This window comes from Macrosteles quadrilineatus, unplaced genomic scaffold, assembly GCF_028750875.1.
Source record: "Macrosteles quadrilineatus isolate MER2022 unplaced genomic scaffold, UCM_ALF_1.0 Scaffold_8__2_contigs__length_117827958, whole genome shotgun sequence".
Lineage (NCBI taxonomy): Eukaryota > Metazoa > Arthropoda > Insecta > Hemiptera > Cicadellidae > Macrosteles > Macrosteles quadrilineatus.
The window spans coordinates 789,266-810,898 of NW_026542601.1; the positions used below are offsets into that span (position 1 = coordinate 789,266).

General features: G+C 33.6%; 1 protein-coding gene across 1 annotated transcript in view; it reads right to left on the minus strand.

The window, feature by feature from the left end:
- The window catches only part of LOC128999435 (uncharacterized), a 140,322-nt gene that overhangs the window by 76,042 nt on the left and 42,647 nt on the right, over positions 1-21,633 (minus strand). The window contains exons 6-13 of the mRNA XM_054425956.1: positions 19,045-19,219; positions 18,843-18,925; positions 15,870-16,044; positions 15,668-15,750; positions 12,694-12,868; positions 12,492-12,574; positions 11,439-11,528; positions 5,657-5,782 (exon numbers count right to left, since the gene is read on the minus strand). Coding sequence (XP_054281931.1) covers positions 5,657-5,782; positions 11,439-11,528; positions 12,492-12,574; positions 12,694-12,868; positions 15,668-15,750; positions 15,870-16,044; positions 18,843-18,925; positions 19,045-19,219 — 990 coding nt within the window. The remainder of the gene's footprint in view (positions 1-5,656; positions 5,783-11,438; positions 11,529-12,491; positions 12,575-12,693; positions 12,869-15,667; positions 15,751-15,869; positions 16,045-18,842; positions 18,926-19,044; positions 19,220-21,633) is intronic.

Below are 21,633 nucleotides of genomic sequence, written 5' to 3' on the forward strand. Positions count from 1 at the left end.
AGAATATTGACATTCTCATAGGAGGTGCTTTGTTTCCAGAACTTCTTACTCATCAATCCTACCCATTGGGCTCAAACCTTCCATTCGTTATTGGAACACGATTGGGATTTGTGTTAATGGGCAATGCACCAACTTTGTCTAACTCTTCTCCCACCTCATGCCATTCGTCTCTACTATCCACTACGGACGAGCTACATAATACTCTACTTCGCTTTTGGCAACAAGAAGAGGTACCCCAGTGCAATCTTATCTCTGAAGATGATCGCCTCGCTGAAGATCACTTCAAATCAACTCACTCCCGCTCTCCAGATGGAACATATGTTGTTCAACTCCCTTTCAAGGACCAACATCAACCTCTGGGCACTTCAAAATCTGCTGCTGAACATAGACTTCACTCAATTGAACGAAAGTTTGAATCCAACTCTAATTTCAAGGAATTGTATACACAGTTTATGACTGAATATGAACATCTCGGACACATGGTCAAAGCATCCCCTTCCGATCTTTCGCAGCCACACTACTATTTGCCTCATCACGGTGTACTGAAGGAAACCAGTAGTACAACCAAACTTCGTACAGTTTTTGATGGTAGTTGCAAAACCAGTACCGGTGTCTCACTAAATGATACTCTTTTAACCGGTCGCAAACTTCAAATTGACATTTGTGACATTTTGTTGAATTTTCGTTCACATAATTATGTGTTCAGTTGTGATATAAGGAAAATGTATCGTTGCATTCAAGTTCATCCTGACGACCAGAAGTATCAGTTAATTTTATGGCGTGATCAAAAGACTCGAGAAATCTCCACATACAAATTAACGACAGTTACATACGGTCTAAGCAGTTCACCTTTCCATGCCATCAGAACGTTACATCAACTTGCTGACGACGAAGGAGGGTCCTTCCCAGCAGCAGCCAAAGTTTTACGGGATAATACGTATGTGTATGACGTCATCTGTGGAGCTCATACACTCAACGAAGCTAAGCAATTACGAGATCAGCTGATTGAACTTCTTGCACGTGGTGGTTTTGAGCTAAGAAAATGGACATCCAATTGCCCAGAAATACTCCAAGATTTGCCTCAAGATCATCTAGAAACGCCAGTCTTTTTGGAAGCCACTAATCACCCTCATTTTGCCATTCTTGGACTACATTGGTCACCCATTTCAGATTGTTTCACTTACAACTTAAGTCTCCCTGATGGTCTTCCTACAAAACGATCAGTGCTGAGCATTATAGCACGCATTTTTGACCCTACCGGTTTTTTGTCACCCGTGACCATGTGGGCAAAAACCCTCATGCAAATACTCTGGTCACAGGGTATCCAATGGGACGACACTCTTCCAAATGAACTTGCCGAAAAATGGCACATTTTCGTTGATGAAACCTCTCTCCTTTCAAGTATTAAGATCCCTCGCTCGTTCCATTTCACTACCACATGTTCCTTACAACTCCATGGATTTTCAGATGCCTCCGAAGTAGGATACTCAGCAGTTTTATACTTCCGCTGTGAGTTTTCAACTGGAGAAATCATCACTCGTCAGATTCTCGCAAAAACACGTGTAGCTCCTTTGAAACGTGTTACTTTACCCCGCTTGGAACTATGTGGTGCATACTTACTTGCAAAACTCACAGCCTACTGTTGTACAATTTTCAAAGAAAAGATTGACCTTTCTCAAACTACATTATGGTGTGATTCATCAGTAACCCTCACATGGCTACACACCCCTTCATATAGACTAAAAACGTATGTTGCCAACAGAGTTGCTCAAGTCCAAGAATTGATCCCCTCTCACTCCTGGCGCTACGTTCCCTCAACGGACAATCCCGCTGATTGTGCGTCACGTGGTTTGCTTCCCGCTCAACTCATTGATCATCCTCTATGGTGGAATGGCCCTCCTTGGTTAATTCTTTCAGATGATCATTGGCCATCTAATCGCTTCGTTCCCATAAACTTGCAAGACACTCAAGAATGTAAAACTACTCCTCTAAATGTCCTAGTTTCAACCCAACCTCCAGAATGGGATCTTCTCTCCAAGTACTCATCGTGGTCCAAACTACTTATAGTAACAAGCTATGTCTTGCGGTTTATCCACAATGCACGTAGCTCTGACCGAAGACATGGGCATCTCACTGTCTCTGAACTTAAGAACTCAGAGCGTACGATCATCAAGTGTGTACAAGCGACATGTTTTACGAACGAATTGACTCTACTTCACAAAAACAAACCCAGTACCTCTAATCTTCAACGTTTAGACCCTTTTCTGGATGCTTCCGGCATAATTCGTGTGGGAGGCCGGCTTAAGAAGCTATCGCTAAAATTCAACGTCAAACACCCAATAGTACTTCCAAAGAAGCACCATATCGTTGATCTTCTCATAGACTTTGTCCACACTACTCACTTACATTCCGGACCACAACTGACTCAAGCAATCCTTTGCCAAAACTATTGGATTCTTTCGGCTCGTCGAGTCATACGGACACGTATTCATAAATGTGTAAAATGTTTCAAAGTGAAACCAAAGAACATTACTCCACTCATGGGAGATCTTCCTACCGCAAGAGTAACTCCAGCTCGACCATTCACTACCAGTGGCGTTGACTATTGTGGCCCATTTGACATGAAAGTTGTCAATCTTCGCGGAATGCGTCATATCAAAACCTACATCTGTGTTTTTGTTTGTTTTGTGACAAAGGCAGTGCACTTAGAAGTTGTAGAAGATTTAACAACTGAGGGATTCATCGCTGCACTCACACGATTCATCTCCCGAAGAGGATTCTGTAAAGATATCTATTCCGACTGTGGCACGAACTTCGTAGGCGCTGATTCTGCACTGCGTCGAACAATCAAAAACACTCCTCGCACCAAAGAATCTGAAGAACAACTATTGCATTTCACTTCATCCAGGAAAATAAATTTCCATTTCAATCCCCCTGCTTCGCCCCATCAAGGTGGTCTATGGGAAGCAGCAGTGAAAAGTGTCAAATACCATCTGCGCCGTGTCATGGGTGAACACATTCTTACTCTCCTAGAATTCATGACTCTGACTACACAAATAGAGGCGATCCTCAATTCCCGTCCTTTGACACCATTATCTAACGACCCTAATGACTGTTCAGCACTCACTCCAGGACATTTCCTCATAGGATCTCCGCTGTCATCAATTCCAGAAGAAGACCATGCTGATATTCCACTAACTCGGCTCAAAAGATGGCACCTAGTACAAGCTCTCCACCAAAGGATTTGGAAGCGCTGGCAACTAGAGTACCTTCATACACTCCAGCAACGATCCAAATGGACTCATAAAACAGAAAACATAAAAGTTGGAGATCTAGTCTTGATTCACTCTTCATCGCCTCCTTTGTCCTGGCCCTTAGCCCGTGTCACACAGTTGCATCCTGGCACAGATGGACAAGTCAGGGTTGTTGATCTGAAGACTCAACACGGTTACCTTACTAGACCAGTTGTTAAAGTGTTCCCTCTCCCTCAAAACTAAGGCATAAAACTTAAAGACCTGTAAATAGTTGTAAATAATATCCAAAATATTCTTCAGTGCTCTGTTTTTTGTACAATTTTGTGCTCATTGTTATGTTGTGGCCGGTATGTTCAGTCAAGTTGCCTTTGTTTTTTGTATTAATTTTATATGTCTTTGTTTTTAATAGTCCGTCTGTAATTCCCATCACATTACCATATGTCAATTTTCATTGTTGCATTCATTCGTCTCGAATCACCGCTCATAACAACATACTCATTTTTTCTCCTAATAAATCAACCTTTTTAAACCAAAACCTCAATTTTTTCCTCTAATATTATAATTATACCGCACAAATGGTCTGCGGTGCATCGAAGGTGCTCTGAAAAAATCTGTAGGTATATACCTTCTGGCCTAATTACCTCCCCAGCCTAGTAAAAAATTACTTTAAATTTACTATCATAGTCGGTCAGAGCACATAAAAGGTTTATCAGATGTTTGATTAAGATTTTTATAATTTATTTCTAGGGTTGTCCCAAATCTATTAATATTTTACCACGACAGTAATTGTTGTACTCAAGGTAAAGTCCTTCCAAGAATTGTTGAGTTTTTACACTGTTCTTCGTTTCCGACTTCCATTAGTTAATAATAATAAGATCCCCAACATATTTTATCATGAAAGTAATAATTTTATAATGGCTGTTAAATTTCACCTCTAACTCGGTCGGTATTTGTGTGAGCATTAAATTTGCCGCTGGCCATTGCCTACTACTATAAATCTGATTATGGTTTCATATTAAACTTGTAATGTAACTAAACTACAGTCTTATTTTACAAGTTAAAATATTTTTATGGACATTTTATCTTTCATTTGAGAAAACCACAAGCGTTGTTGTTTGTATTCGGCTTTTCCATTATGCAAGCCTACTTGGTCTCAAATCATGACATTACATATTCTGTATCTTTGTCTTATATTATTGGCTGTTCAGGTTTAAATGTTTTTTGTTTCCTATAGGTTTTATTGTGATGTATTTGTACTAAGCAATCTAAATCTTATGAACTAGAAAGATTATGCGACTTTGCTACGGTACCCTCATTGTTAACCTCATTTGTTACCCAATTTTTATAGGCCCTCCTACATAATTAGGTATAGGTCTGGGTCTTTTGATTCTTTGGATGAGCTTTAAAATATACTAAGAAAATTTTATTGAGCCTAAAATAAACTAACGATTTATATGTGTTGGTGTGAACTTTGCAAATGAAAATACAATAATCTTACTCTGTGCTAATCCAATTTGTAGTTTCAGAAAAAGCTTTGCAAGAGTTGTATCCATCTTATAATTAAGTTTTGAAGCTGATAAGAAAGATGCTCTTTGCCTTTACTTAATCAAAACCTCCAGTATTTTAAGGCAAGGCAAGGCTGAAAAGGACATTGTCCTAGAACAGCCTCAGTCCAGGGGGGTTACGGCTCTCTGGACTAAAAAATCCAGACAAACAAACCAGTATTTCATTGTCGTCTTTTGAATGTGAACAGCTGGCAGCTACACTGTATTTGTACTGAATGCACTGATATGTTTTAAAAGTTTAAAAACAAAACAACCAGTTATTGTGTTGGTTGGAAATAATTTACCAGTTCTGTGAAATTAACTTGTAAATTGTTGCTTCAAAAATGTCTATTCCTAGAAATGTTTAACCTAATTTTAAAACCACTTTATCATGGCTATGCCTTATCTTGGTAGTAAAACAGGTAAAGCCTTAATCTTAACTATGTTTCTTTCTTGACACAATCCTGTTAGGAGTAAAAGATTTTAATTATGTGTGGTACAGTAATTTGTCAGAAAACTATGAATGTATCAAATCCATTTTCATAGTAATGTCAATGTATTAAAATTTAAAATAGGTAATGTGGGTTTAATACAATTCTAAAAGGAAAAAGGCAAAAATACTGGTAGCCCCGTAACCTACCGATTTTGTACCGAGAACCGAGGCTTACTAACCTTAAATTTTCTGTACCACAGACCCCTAGTTACCACGTTAAGCATATTGACAACTTGCTTTAATATAATGAATTATATTATTGTATTGTTTAAAGATGGAATAAATGACAACATATTCATTAACTACGCCACTATATTTTATAACAAAATAATCTTAAATAACAATAGATCAACAGATAATTTTACCTTATTTCTTTTCTCATTGTAGGTGGTGTATAGTTCTTCACAATCCTTGATTAGTTTTGTAAGCTGCTGTTTTAAATCGTCTAGTTGTGAGTTATTGTTTTGAATGTCTTCCATTTTCCCTTCAATCTGGAAACAATATTAAAAATTCCAGCATTGAAGATCACTTAAGAATATTTAGTTTTTACTTATATTTTATTTTGGACTAGCATATCTATCGTGGATCCAAATTCAATCCATATAAAGTTTTTTTTCCAATCACTTACAATCTAAGAAAATTAATAATGTATACAACAAGTCTTATTACAGTATACCCCCAACACATGTTAAGGTGTAACAAATGTAAAGGGACCAAACTGAATATCCGTTATATCAAGGATTTCGTTAAAACGAGGTTCATTATACTGCGGTTGAGTTTGTAAGAATTTTGCAAAATCAAGGTTCACAAAACATTATCGGTCAATATAGGTCGAGGTTTGACCTTGTTAAAGCACAATTAAGTAGTATATGCTACAATACTTTACACTATTGTAAAGTAGGATATCAACTATCCAGGGTAATAGGGTGGAGGGAGACCCCGGATGATAAAAACAAAGTTAAAAAACTTTAAAAAAATATGATAAACCTATAAAAGCACTGTTATCATGTTTAAAGAACTAAATTAATTTCACAATCTGCATTTTTCATCAACAAAATATAATATTGGACAATCATGGCATTTCAAGTCGTTTACCTTAGTTCAGTTGCACAAACTATAACGTTTAAAATCACAGCTTATTTAAACTCATCTAAAACCCGTTGTGGCATAGTTCACAGCAGTTATAAATGTAAATTAATTAGGGGTGGGCGAGTACTCTACCTTCGAGTAATTACTCGAGTTTTTTCAAATACTCGACCTCGAGTCGAGTAGTAATTACTACTCGAAAATTCGAGTCGAGTAGTTATAAATATTGCCATTTCACGATTTTCTACATCCATATTTAATAAATTATATTTTTTTTTGTGTTGATGCCTTAATTTAATCCCCATTCCTACAAAAAACAACTATATAACCTCATATAGGTTAGACCAGCGTAAACCAAATGTTCAACAAACACCCATCGTCATTCGGCAGAGCTAGCAAGAGGACTACTAACAGACTTTCACTTTCCTACAACAGTCAACAGTCTACAATACGTCTCGATAACGATACAGTAAGTTGAAATAAAGCATTGAATGAATCTTTATGGGTCTTGGCAGAAAGAAAAGATCAGTTCCACTTTAATCAGTGTTGCCAGATGGACGATGATTGTTTTCAGATTCAGATTCAGATTCAGAAACACTTTATTCAAGATTTACATTTTACAAATATAAATGCAGAATGGCGTCAATAAATACAATTAATTCTATAAAATACTATCAAAATGCTCACTAAATGAGTAGTAACATTTGCTTAATATAAATATTTTCAATTTCTTTTTAAATGTCTTAATATTATTAATTTCTATTAAATCTTTAGGCAGAGCATAAAAAAACCTAGTACCTGCAGCAGTGGGTTTTTTATTATAAAACTCTAAATTATGTAAACTTTGTTGTTCTTTTACAACTGTGGTATTGGCGTAAACAAACTATAAGTATAATTTATTTTCTACAGTGAATAATAACACTAAATTCTCCCTTTCGAGTGTGTGTAGTGCATCAGAACTTCCAGATCTTCTTGTGTGTCCCTCAGCGTGGTGAGCTCACCCAATCCCCATTCCCCCTGCTACCTTCCAATGTTGGATTTTCTCATTAAAAAGGTATGTGACACTGTTTTTCTCAACTCTAATCAACTCCCATATCGAACATTGGCAATAATCTAAGTGATCTCCAAATTTATAGTGGTGAGAAAATACTGAATTAGATGTATTTTTGTAAAACTTTGTACAACCTGAACCTAGACTTCTACCGGACCGATTTTGTTACTTAATGGGTCGTTGGAAAGCCTAATTTGTGTGGATTTGCAAATAATTATGAAAGTTTGATTTTATTAGATATTTGAGTTGAAAAAATAAAAATAAACAATAATACATTTAAAACTCATTTTTTTCCAAGTTTATATTTCCAAGTTTATATTTCCAAGTTTATATTTGCAGCCAACTTTAGGCTGCCTTTATTGAGTATTTTCAAGAAATACATGATAGTAATTTGTAGGAAATTTTATTCTCTTTCAGAATATCACCTTCCACTTTGGTCGATTTCCTCACCGTTTCAAAGTTATTTGCAACAACGTTAAGCAACCTCCCAATTTATAGTGGTGAGCAAATACTGAATTAGAGATGTTGTTGTTAAACTTTGTACAATTAAATCTACAGTTCTACTGAACCGATTTTGTTAATTAATAGGTCATTGGAAAGCTTAATTTGTGTAGATTTGCAAGTGCATTTTTTTAAAGATTTACTAGGTGAAACCCGTCATAGTCGACGGTTACTGTTGAGGTTGCAAGCAAGATCGTTTGACTATAAATCGATAATAAATAACTACATTTTTTTTACAATTTGTGTTGTTCATGGTTTAGCTATGTGCTTTAGAAACGTCCGATCTTAATAATCAATAAATCAAATAGAAGCTGGTATTTCACTAAAGGGTTTTAGACCAAAACATATAGGCTATAATTATAACTGCTGGAATACATCTTTAATTGAAGTGAAAAAAATCAAATTTAAATTCTTTCAAAATATACGTCAAAATGAATGCCGATGCTTAATGGCAAATCTGTGGTACGTCCATACCTTTAGTTTAAGGCCAAAATTATGAAAATCGGTTGGGTAAAAGCGCTCACGCGACTCGGAAAAGAAAAACCAATAATTTTATAGATGGCAATAATTGGTTTACCAGTATGCACAATCTAATCATACGAAACATGTGTTAATAATTCAACAGCTTATTGTTATATTGTTATCTAATTGATTTTTCTTTGATTAAACGTTGTTTTAACAATTTGCATTTGTGTTTAAAGTGTGTTCCTTATGTTAAATGTGTGATTCTAATCTTATGTGCTTAATCTGGACCATTAATATTAGTGAGTAAAGTGGTGTATGGATTTCATAACCATTATTTTAGAGACTGTTGTATTTAACTACAATGGGCACTGCAGCTAGTAAATAAATAAATGGTAAATTACAAGGAAAAAAATGTGGTTCGGATTCCACTATAAACTGTAGGTCCCTTAGTTGCCATTGGCTGTATGGGCTATTAATTAACAGCTGTGTCTAAGGAACATGTCGGCCTTAGTCACTAACAAGACTACAAGATCGCACCACTCATCCTACACTCATCCTTCACTCATATTTGGGTTAAAATACGCACATAGTGGCGTCCCCATCTTAAATAATTTATAATTGATAATTGAACTATTTTTTCAAGTCGCGGAGCACATCGCTTGCCGAGGAACGAGGCGCGGAGTGATACTGACTGGTGACTACTTTCTTTTGGGCTCATAGAATGATTCGCGTTACCAGCTGACCATTGATTTAATATTGATTGTCAATTTTACGGTAATTTTTAATCGCATGAAAATAAAATGATATTTTTCTATTCTAAACTAACCTAACCTAACCAACGTGCTGTATGGTTACATAAATTGGTTTTACAGCAGAAAAGGCGTGTGGGGAAGACAGGTCGTGGTTTATGAAAATTCGTGGCTCCATTAAGTCCTTTGAAGTAAGTTTAGATTAGGTAAGTTAAAGTGTAGGTTATTGCAAGCATTTTTGAAATTGTTTCCCCGTTTAACAAACTATTCCAAAATATAAAAAACAATATGGTGCAACATAAATAAACGACCCGATTACCTATAACCTACACTTTACCTTCCTAATCTAACCTTACTTCAAAACACTTAATGGAGCCACGAATTCTCATAAACCACGACCTGCCTTCCCCACACGCCTAAATTAGATCAGTGTTCAATCTGCGTTTATTAATAAGTGTAATAACTTGTACCGTCGATGTACGTAATTCAACATATAACCTATGAGTTATTATCGGATTAAATATCGATTTCGATGCGGTTCGATATATCGCTTATTGAATCCTTATTTCTAACCAGCTGGCAACACAAATAGGTGCCCAAGAGTAAGTAGTCATCGTGCGATATGCTCCGCGCATTGAGAAAGTAGTTCCGTATATTTTAGCAATTTGCAGTGAATTCCGCGCCTTAAAAAAAATGCTTTAAAGGTATTTTCTTGTTTATTATTTTCGTAGGAATAGTTTAAATACGTTTTGAAGAAAAGTCTAGAAAGTTCAGAAATACCAAAAGCAGAAAATTGGAATTTTGAAATACCCCCGCCGCAGCAAACCTGCCGACTAAGCGAATTTCCATTTGTCTTAATTGATTTTTAGTTAAATATATTTTAATAACATTAGGTTTAACGAGTACCTAGGTTTGCTGCTACAAGGAAACTAATAAAGTGTGTTTTTGAGTAAAATATTGATAGCTTAGTACAAAATAAATAAATTTGCCAAGTTTGATCAAAATATATCCATAAACAAGCAAACTACAACATTTGACAATATTCTCCATAAGAATAACATGGGAATTTTAAATTTACAGTTTTTTTAATTTTCTCCGTTACTAATAATCGAACAAAAATACTTTTATATACTAAATTATTTGTTTTTTTAAGCTCTTTAAAAAGGTCTAAAGAGAAATCGGGAAATTTGGTGTTTTGAGGGTCAAAAGTGAGAAAAACCAATTTTTACCCCATAAAACCCCCCGTAAAGCCCCGTTCCCATGGTCCGATCGTGCTGGTTCGCGAACTCATTCAAGTTTATCCCGCTTTACACCTTTAAACCAAATTTCATCAAAATCGGACAAAAATTACTCAAGTTATCGCGTTCACGGACGTATATATATATATATATATATATATGTCTATATATATATACATATATAAAAATTTGAACGAATGGTGTTTTTGGCCTCTGGGGACATCAAAATGAAAAAGTAAATCGGTCCCGGGTCTAGGTCTTACCGTGCCACCTACGGTAATAGCTACTTCCCTATAGGGAAATTCGCTAAAAGAACCAGCCATATATATTTAATTCTTTTGTCTATAATTTAAGATTTTACTGATATATTAAAGGGGAAAAAAGAGTAAAAATGGAGATAATAAACTGCTAAAAACAATATAGGCCTAAATACTGATAATTTAGGTGTCTGTCTTCCATGACGCAAAAAAATCACCGAACTATTAGTTTTGCTTGAGATAATGTCGATTACATTTCTCTTGAAAAAATTACAGAGCTTTGATCTCAAAGTTAATAAGCTTTGATCATCTAATCTTTCTTTATGAACACTACAAAGGCATTTTACTTCCATGTTTGTCTTAAAATACTCTATTTCATAAAATTACATTTACCACATGTTTCTATAACTTTCATTGTAACACAAAATACTGCACTCTATTCTTTCACCATAAATAAAAATATCCAAGATATTTTGGTTGTCGTATCTTCAGCTCAGTGTTGTGAGCTTTTGATGGTTCTAAACCTGGCCCAGCTATTCTTGATTGGGCTGGATTTAAATCTCACTTAGTCTCAACTACTGTGCACAATTACCCGCTTTGTTATTAATTGTCACGTGGGGTCAATGTTTTCTTAGCCCAACGACTTCGGAATGAAGGATAAAATGACATTTGTATCTTTATGTAAATCAGAACTGGTAGCCTCTTTACACTCACTTGGCAGATGAGGTCATTAAACCGGTTAATATTTGATCAGTGATTCGGAGGCTGATCATTAACCTAAATGAAGTTTAAAAGATTACCTGATCGGACTCTGCAGATTTAGTCTTGTTGTCAGCCTGTTGGTCCAGCAACATAGTCTGCAACTGTTGCAGTTGTTGTTGTCCCGGGGTCTGCAACATAATACAGTACGTGTTAATACAACTACAGAAATACAGTTGCTCTTCATAATCCCAACTCATAGGAAAGGTTGAATAGTAAATAAATCCGAAAGTCGCCTTGACCCAAGAAAAGTCTACTTACTTCCCTATTTAATAATCACTAAGATAGACTGTAACGACTGCAGAATTGGACTGGTCACTGAAACTTAAAAAGGTCCCTAAACAATTTATTTTATCTCAAAACTATTCACAGGTGCCCTGTTTGTATGCAACTACAACAGTTTTGTAAAAAAGTATTGTTGGTATACGAGTTTTTTAATAAATACGTGGCAAACTAGGCATAATACAGAATCAAATATATAATGATTTGAATGTCAGACTTCATTAGCTATTAATTTATTCAAATTCACCAGCTCAAATTGGCAAACAAATGTTAACAGTCCAGCTTTTGAGGATCAAAAATGTATGCAAATATTTTGTAAAAGGCAGGCCTGCTACAAAATGGTTTTGACACATAAGGAATTCACATTTACAGGGACCAGCAAGCCATTAAAATCAAATTTAAAACTCAATACCAAATTCAAAATTTCTAGGTTAACCCTAATCCTTTTTAACCATAGCAGTTTGAAAAATAAAATACATAAAATCAAACCAAACTTTATACATTATTCATGAATATACTTTTAAATAACAATGAATTGTGTAAATTTATACTTAAACTACAAACAAATAAGTAACTGTTCTAAAATAAAAATAATAACACGTACCATTAATAAAATAAGTTTAAATTGTTTTCTTGAGTTGTAAGTGTGGTTTATATATCTCAAACCCAGTTTCTCAGTCAGCTGAACAAACTGAATTAGTTACATCATTTTTTTCTCTTTTTTCACCAAATATTTTTTGTCTTTTTTAATTCAATTTACACATTACTTATAATCTACAGAAAAAGTGAGTGGCATTGCAGAAGTAACTTACAGGAGCTTTCTGTTGGACAGTTGAGTGTGAGTCTGAGTTAAGTTGGTTGACCCATCCAGCACTCCCGGACTCCTTGACTGAAACTAAAAACATTCCAAAATACAATTCTTTAGACTTTAAGGTTAGTTTTGTAGATTTTTATATGCCTTATCAAAGACACAGCTTTATAATCAATGTGAATCTAACAAGTTTAGAGTATTACCATTCTTTGGTGTAGTATTGGCGTTGGCGGGGGCAATTCCGTTGCTGGGAGCCAGAGCCTGCTGTTCCTTGTGAATCGGATGGTTAGGATCCGCCAAATCAAACAATGGCTGAATCTGTTCCGAATCAAAAACGTTGTTCTTCTGCCACAAGTTTAGCACTCGGATCACCTTGCTCTGTAAAATTGATCAATATAAAGATTTAAAACCATCCCTTAAATTTTTTTTACAGTCAATGAGTGCCAGTTATTATAATACCTTTAGAGCAAAATAGTTTTTTTTATTGTGTCAACATTTCTTTTAAAATCATTATCTACTCTATCTGACCTATTAGGCCCCTGAATATATGGTTTGACCTAGAAACAATTAGAACACAGATGAAACCATTGTAGTTTGATAGTGAAAGGTATTGTGAATAACATATCAAAAGTCTCCAAAAATATCTTTGGTGGAACACCACCATTTTTCCAAAATGGCGGCCAAATTCAGTAGTTTTTTGGTTTTTATTGAAATTCTGACTTTCCAGTCAATATTGGTGAAAAGTCGTAAATACATTTAATGTTCGATCTGAAATTACCTTTAAAATGATACCAAATACATGTACCTACAACCAAAAATAAACCCGTAGAAAAAATAAAATATTTCAAATAATAATATTTTTTATAAATTAATGTAATAGTCCAAGCAAGCAAAAAAAAAACAGACTCAGGGATCGTATAAAAAATGTCAAGACAACTTTTTATGGTTTTATTTTTATTTTTGAGTATGCAGATTAATATACTAAACGTTGGCAAAAATCAGTCCTCGGGTAACCCCTAAATTAATTTAAAAAATGGCAGCTTTTCCCAACATTGGAAAAGTTTTTCAAAAAAGATACCACATGGTTTTATTGCACATTTTTCAAGATATTGACTTAGGACCACCACCGATATTTATTGGATGGTCGGTACTTAATTTCGATAAGGGGTGTTTTATTGGCCGCCATCTTTGGATCTGCTATATTGGATATAAATGTTTTTTAATGTAATTAAAGTGTGAAGACACATCTTTATGAACTAGATTTCCAAGCTGATTTCAATGCTGAAATCCGGGTTTAAATAGCCTTTTTCTATATAAAGATATATAAAAACGAAAACTCTCCCCCATACATTTCTTATAGACGTTTTGTACTTTGACAATTTAAAAAAACTTTGTAAACTACCACAGCCTAAGGGTGTACCATCAGGTTTAAGTATGGCGTGGAAATAGTTCACCAGCATATCCAACAGATTGGGTGTGGTGTTTGACTGGTGGTACATCCACCCTTTAAGAGACACACAAGCCACCAGCACTACCTTCTATATTATCCACTGAAAACGTCATTCTGGTTGTGGCAGTAAGTGTGGATGCCAAAAGATGGGCGATGACAAACAAATTGTATGTGTACTTTTTTTAATACAAAATGTAAATTTATGTATTTAATCAAATTTAGTGCATTCTTATAAATAACTGTAACTGTGTAATTTGAAAATTATATTTTCATAAATATAGGATATGGCCTTAAAAAATTGTAACAAAACGTTTTATGGTTTTATTTTGTAGTGTTGGGTGTGCAGAGTGAAAACGGGAAAAACTCATACTGTAGCTATTCGTTAAAGTATTGACTTTTATTTTAGCTATGGATTCCTTATTAGAAATTATTTGGAATTGGGGATATATATGTCTTTAAATAAAGACAAATTAAAAAAAATAATTTTTAAGGTTAATTGAAGGTAGGCCTACATAATTTGTTTTAGATTTGTCAGGTGTCATTTAATGATCAATAAAATTAATGTCAAACATTTTACTGAGTACTTTGATACTAGAACGAACTTGGAGACATATTAACAACCCGAGATATAAATCTTTAATAAAAACTGATTTAAAAAAAGGTAAATTTAATATTGTTTTGGGGTTTGTACCTCGTCTCTAACTAGGATGCTTTTAACTATCAATGGCTAAAATAAAAGCTCTTATATCATTGAATATTTAAAGGCTAGAACAAACTGCAAACGTCAATAAGAATCTGAGAAAAAATAATCTAAACACATACCTATTCAAAGTACGAAACGTTGAATAGTAAATAAATCCGAAAGTCGCCTTGACCCAAGAAAAGTCTACTTACTTCCCTATTTAATAATCACTAAGATAGACTGTAACGACTGCAGAATTGGACTGGTCACTGAAACTTAAAAAGGTCCCTAAACAATTTATTTTATCTCAAAACTATTCACAGGTGCCCTGTTTGTATGCAACTACAACAGTTTTGTAAAAAAGTATTGTTGGTATACGAGTTTTTTAATAAATACGTGGCAAACTAGGCATAATACAGAATCAAATATATAATGATTTGAATGTCAGACTTCATTAGCTATTAATTTATTCAAATTCACCAGCTCAAATTGGCAAACAAATGTTAACAGTCCAGCTTTTGAGGATCAAAAATGTATGCAAATATTTTGTAAAAGGCAGGCCTGCTACAAAATGGTTTTGACACATAAGGAATTCACATTTACAGGGACCAGCAAGCCATTAAAATCAAATTTAAAACTCAATACCAAATTCAAAATTTCTAGGTTAACCCTAATCCTTTTTAACCATAGCAGTTTGAAAAATAAAATACATAAAATCAAACCAAACTTTATACATTATTCATGAATATACTTTTAAATAACAATGAATTGTGTAAATTTATACTTAAACTACAAACAAATAAGTAACTGTTCTAAAATAAAAATAATAACACGTACCATTAATAAAATAAGTTTAAATTGTTTTCTTGAGTTGTAAGTGTGGTTTATATATCTCAAACCCAGTTTCTCAGTCAGCTGAACAAACTGAATTAGTTACATCATTTTTTTCTCTTTTTTTACCAAATATTTTTTGTCTTTTTTAATTCAATTTACACATTACTTATAATCTACAGAAAAAGTGAGTGGCATTGCAGAAGTAACTTACAGGAGCTTTCTGTTGGACAGTTGAGTGTGAGTCTGAGTTAAGTTGGTTGACCCATCCAGCACTCCCGGACTCCTTGACTGAAACTAAAAACATTCCAAAATACAATTCTTTAGACTTTAAGGTTAGTTTTGTAGATTTTTATATGCCTTATCAAAGACACAGCTTTATAATCAATGTGAATCTAACAAGTTTAGAGTATTACCATTCTTTGGTGTAGTATTGGCGTTGGCGGGGGCAATTCCGTTGCTGGGAGCCAGAGCCTGCTGTTCCTTGTGAATCGGATGGTTAGGATCCGCCAAATCAAACAATGGCTGAATCTGTTCCGAATCAAAAACGTTGTTCTTCTGCCACAAGTTTAGCACTCGGATCACCTTGCTCTGTAAAATTGATCAATATAAAGATTTAAAACCATCCCTTAAATTTTTTTTACAGTCAATGAGTGCCAGTTATTATAATACCTTTAGAGCAAAATAGTTTTTTTTATTGTGTCAACATTTCTTTTAAAATCATTATCTACTCTATCTGACCTATTAGGCCCCTGAATATATGGTTTGACCTAGAAACAATTAGAACACAGATGAAACCATTGTAGTTTGATAGTGAAAGGTATTGTGAATAACATATCAAAAGTCTCCAAAAATATCTTTGGTGGAACACCACCATTTTTCCAAAATGGCGGCCAAATTCAGTAGTTTTTTGGTTTTTATTGAAATTCTGACTTTCCAGTCAATATTGGTGAAAAGTCGTAAATACATTTAATGTTCGATCTGAAATTACCTTTAAAATGATACCAAATACATGTACCTACAACCAAAAATAAACCCGTAGAAAAAATAAAATATTTCAAATAATAATATTTTTTATAAATTAATGTAATAGTCCAAGCAAGCAAAAAAAAACAGACTCAGGGATCGTATAAAAAATGTCAAGACAACTTTTTATGGTTTTATTTTTATTTTTGAGTATGCAGATTAATATACTAAACGTTGGCAAAAATCAGTCCTCGGGTAACCCCTAAATTAATTTAAAAAATGGCAGCTTTTCCCAACATTGGAAAAGTTTTTCAAAAAAGATACCACATGGTTTTATTGCACATTTTTCAAGATATTGACTTAGGACCACCACCGATATTTATTGGATGGTCGGTACTTAATTTCGATAAGGGGTGTTTTATTGGCCGCCATCTTTGGATCTGCTATATTGGATATAAATGTTTTTTAATGTAATTAAAGTGTGAAGACACATCTTTATGAACTAGATTTCCAAGCTGATTTCAATGCTGAAATCCGGGTTTAAATAGCCTTTTTCTATATAAAGATATATAAAAACGAAAACTCTCCCCCATACATTTCTTATAGACGTTTTGTACTTTGACAATTTAAAAAAACTTTGTAAACTACCACAGCCTAAGGGTGTACCATCAGGTTTAAGTATGGCGTGGAAATAGTTCACCAGCATATCCAACAGATTGGGTGTGGTGTTTGACTGGTGGTACATCCACCCTTTAAGAGACACACAAGCCACCAGCACTACCTTCTATATTATCCACTGAAAACGTCATTCTGGTTGTGGCAGTAAGTGTGGATGCCAAAAGATGGGCGATGACAAACAAATTGTATGTGTACTTTTTTTAATACAAAATGTAAATTTATGTATTTAATCAAATTTAGTGCATTCTTATAAATAACTGTAACTGTGTAATTTGAAAATTATATTTTCATAAATATAGGATATGGCCTTAAAAAATTGTAACAAAACGTTTTATGGTTTTATTTTGTAGTGTTGGGTGTGCAGAGTGAAAACGGGAAAAACTCATACTGTAGCTATTCGTTAAAGTATTGACTTTTATTTTAGCTATGGATTCCTTATTAGAAATTATTTGGAATTGGGGATATATATGTCTTTAAATAAAGACAAATTAAAAAAAATAATTTTTAAGGTTAATTGAAGGTAGGCCTACATAATTTGTTTTAGATTTGTCAGGTGTCATTTAATGATCAATAAAATTAATGTCAAACATTTTACTGAGTACTTTGATACTAGAACGAACTTGGAGACATATTAACAACCCGAGATATAAATCTTTAATAAAAACTGATTTAAAAAAAGGTAAATTTAATATTGTTTTGGGGTTTGTACCTCGTCTCTAACTAGGATGCTTTTAACTATCAATGGCTAAAATAAAAGCTCTTATATCATTGAATATTTAAAGGCTAGAACAAACTGCAAACGTCAATAAGAATCTGAGAAAAAATAATCTAAACACATACCTATTCAAAGTACGAAACGTTGAATAGTAAATAAATCCGAAAGTCGCCTTGACCCAAGAAAAGTCTACTTACTTCCCTATTTAATAATCACTAAGATAGACTGTAACGACTGCAGAATTGGACTGGTCACTGAAACTTAAAAAGGTCCCTAAACAATTTATTTTATCTCAAAACTATTCACAGGTGCCCTGTTTGTATGCAACTACAACAGTTTTGTAAAAAAGTATTGTTGGTATACGAGTTTTTTAATAAATACGTGGCAAACTAGGCATAATACAGAATCAAATATATAATGATTTGAATGTCAGACTTCATTAGCTATTAATTTATTCAAATTCACCAGCTCAAATTGGCAAACAAATGTTAACAGTCCAGCTTTTGAGGATCAAAAATGTATGCAAATATTTTGTAAAAGGCAGGCCTGCTACAAAATGGTTTTGACACATAAGGAATTCACATTTACAGGGACCAGCAAGCCATTAAAATCAAATTTAAAACTCAATACCAAATTCAAAATTTCTAGGTTAACCCTAATCCTTTTTAACCATAGCAGTTTGAAAAATAAAATACATAAAATCAAACCAAACTTTATACATTATTCATGAATATACTTTTAAATAACAATGAATTGTGTAAATTTATACTTAAACTACAAACAAATAAGTAACTGTTCTAAAATAAAAATAATAACACGTACCATTAATAAAATAAGTTTAAATTGTTTTCTTGAGTTGTAAGTGTGGTTTATATATCTCAAACCCAGTTTCTCAGTCAGCTGAACAAACTGAATTAGTTACATCATTTTTTTCTCTTTTTTCACCAAATATTTTTTGTCTTTTTTAATTCAATTTACACATTACTTATAATCTACAGAAAAAGTGAGTGGCATTGCAGAAGTAACTTACAGGAGCTTTCTGTTGGACAGTTGAGTGTGAGTCTGAGTTAAGTTGGTTGACCCATCCAGCACTCCCGGACTCCTTGACTGAAACTAAAAACATTCCAAAATACAATTCTTTAGACTTTAAGGTTAGTTTTGTAGATTTTTATATGCCTTATCAAAGACACAGCTTTATAATCAATGTGAATCTAACAAGTTTAGAGTATTACCATTCTTTGGTGTAGTATTGGCGTTGGCGGGGGCAATTCCGTTGCTGGGAGCCAGAGCCTGCTGTTCCTTGTGAATCGGATGGTTAGGATCCGCCAAATCAAACAATGGCTGAATCTGTTCCGAATCAAAAACGTTGTTCTTCTGCCACAAGTTTAGCACTCGGATCACCTTGCTCTGTAAAATTGATCAATATAAAGATTTAAAACCATCCCTTAAATTTTTTTTACAGTCAATGAGTGCCAGTTATTATAATACCTTTAGAGCAAAATAGTTTTTTTTATTGTGTCAACATTTCTTTTAAAATCATTATCTACTCTATCTGACCTATTAGGCCCCTGAATATATGGTTTGACCTAGAAACAATTAGAACACAGATGAAACCATTGTAGTTTGATAGTGAAAGGTATTGTGAATAACATATCAAAAGTCTCCAAAAATATCTTTGGTGGAACACCACCATTTTTCCAAAATGGCGGCCAAATTCAGTAGTTTTTTGGTTTTTATTGAAATTCTGACTTTCCAGTCAATATTGGTGAAAAGTCGTAAATACATTTAATGTTCGATCTGAAATTACCTTTAAAATGATACCAAATACATGTACCTACAACCAAAAATAAACCCGTAGAAAAAATAAAATATTTCAAATAATAATATTTTTTATAAATTAATGTAATAGTCCAAGCAAGCAAAAAAAAACAGACTCAGGGATCGTATAAAAAATGTCAAGACAACTTTTTATGGTTTTATTTTTATTTTTGAGTATGCAGATTAATATACTAAACGTTGGCAAAAATCAGTCCTCGGGTAACCCCTAAATTAATTTAAAAAATGGCAGCTTTTCCCAACATTGGAAAAGTTTTTCAAAAAAGATACCACATGGTTTTATTGCACATTTTTCAAGATATTGACTTAGGACCACCACCGATATTTATTGGATGGTCGGTACTTAATTTCGATAAGGGGTGTTTTATTGGCTGCCATCTTTGGATCTGCTATATTGGATATAAATGTTTTTTAATGTAATTAAAGTGTGAAGACACATCTTTATGAACTAGATTTCCAAGCTGATTTCAATGCTGAAATCCGGGTTTAAATAGCCTTTTTCTATATAAAGATATATAAAAACGAAAACTCTCCCCCATACATTTCTTATAGACGTTTTGTACTTTGACAATTTAAAAAAACTTTGTAAACTACCACAGCCTAAGGGTGTACCATCAGGTTTAAGTATGGCGTGGAAATAGTTCACCAGCATATCCAACAGATTGGGTGTGGTGTTTGACTGGTGGTACATCCACCCTTTAAGAGACACACAAGCCACCAGCACTACCTTCTATATTATCCACTGAAAACGTCATTCTGGTTGTGGCAGTAAGTGTGGATGCCAAAAGATGGGCGATGACAAACAAATTGTATGTGTACTTTTTTTAATACAAAATGTAAATTTATGTATTTAATCAAATTTAGTGCATTCTTATAAATAACTGTAACTGTGTAATTTGAAAATTATATTTTCATAAATATAGGATATGGCCTTAAAAAATTGTAACAAAACGTTTTATGGTTTTATTTTGTAGTGTTGGGTGTGCAGAGTGAAAACGGGAAAAACTCATACTGTAGCTATTCGTTAAAGTATTGACTTTTATTTTAGCTATGGATTCCTTATTAGAAATTATTTGGAATTGGGGATATATATGTCTTTAAATAAAGACAAATTTAAAAAAATAATTTTTAAGGTTAATTGAAGGTAGGCCTACATAATTTGTTTTAGATTTGTCAGGTGTCATTTAATGATCAATAAAATTAATGTCAAACATTTTACTGAGTACTTTGATACTAGAACGAACTTGGAGACATATTAACAACCCGAGATATAAATCTTTAATAAAAACTGATTTAAAAAAAGGTAAATTTAATATTGTTTTGGGGTTTGTACCTCGTCTCTAACTAGGATGCTTTTAACTATCAATGGCTAAAATAAAAGCTCTTATATCATTGAATATTTAAAGGCTAGAACAAACTGCAAACGTCAATAAGAATCTGAGAAAAAATAATCTAAACACATACCTATTCAAAGTACGAAACGTTGAATAGTAAATAAATCCGAAAGTCGCCTTGACCCAAGAAAAGTCTACTTACTTCCCTATTTAATAATCACTAAGATAGACTGTAACGACTGCAGAATTGGACTGGTCACTGAAACTTAAAAAGGTCCCTAAACAATTTATTTTATCTCAAAACTATTCACAGGTGCCCTGTTTGTATGCAACTACAACAGTTTTGTAAAAAAGTATTGTTGGTATACGAGTTTTTTAATAAATACGTGGCAAACTAGGCATAATACAGAATCAAATATATAATGATTTGAATGTCAGACTTCATTAGCTATTAATTTATTCAAATTCACCAGCTCAAATTGGCAAACAAATGTTAACAGTCCAGCTTTTGAGGATCAAAAATGTATGCAAATATTTTGTAAAAGGCAGGCCTGCTACAAAATGGTTTTGACACATAAGGAATTCACATTTACAGGGACCAGCAAGCCATTAAAATCAAATTTAAAACTCAATACCAAATTCAAAATTTCT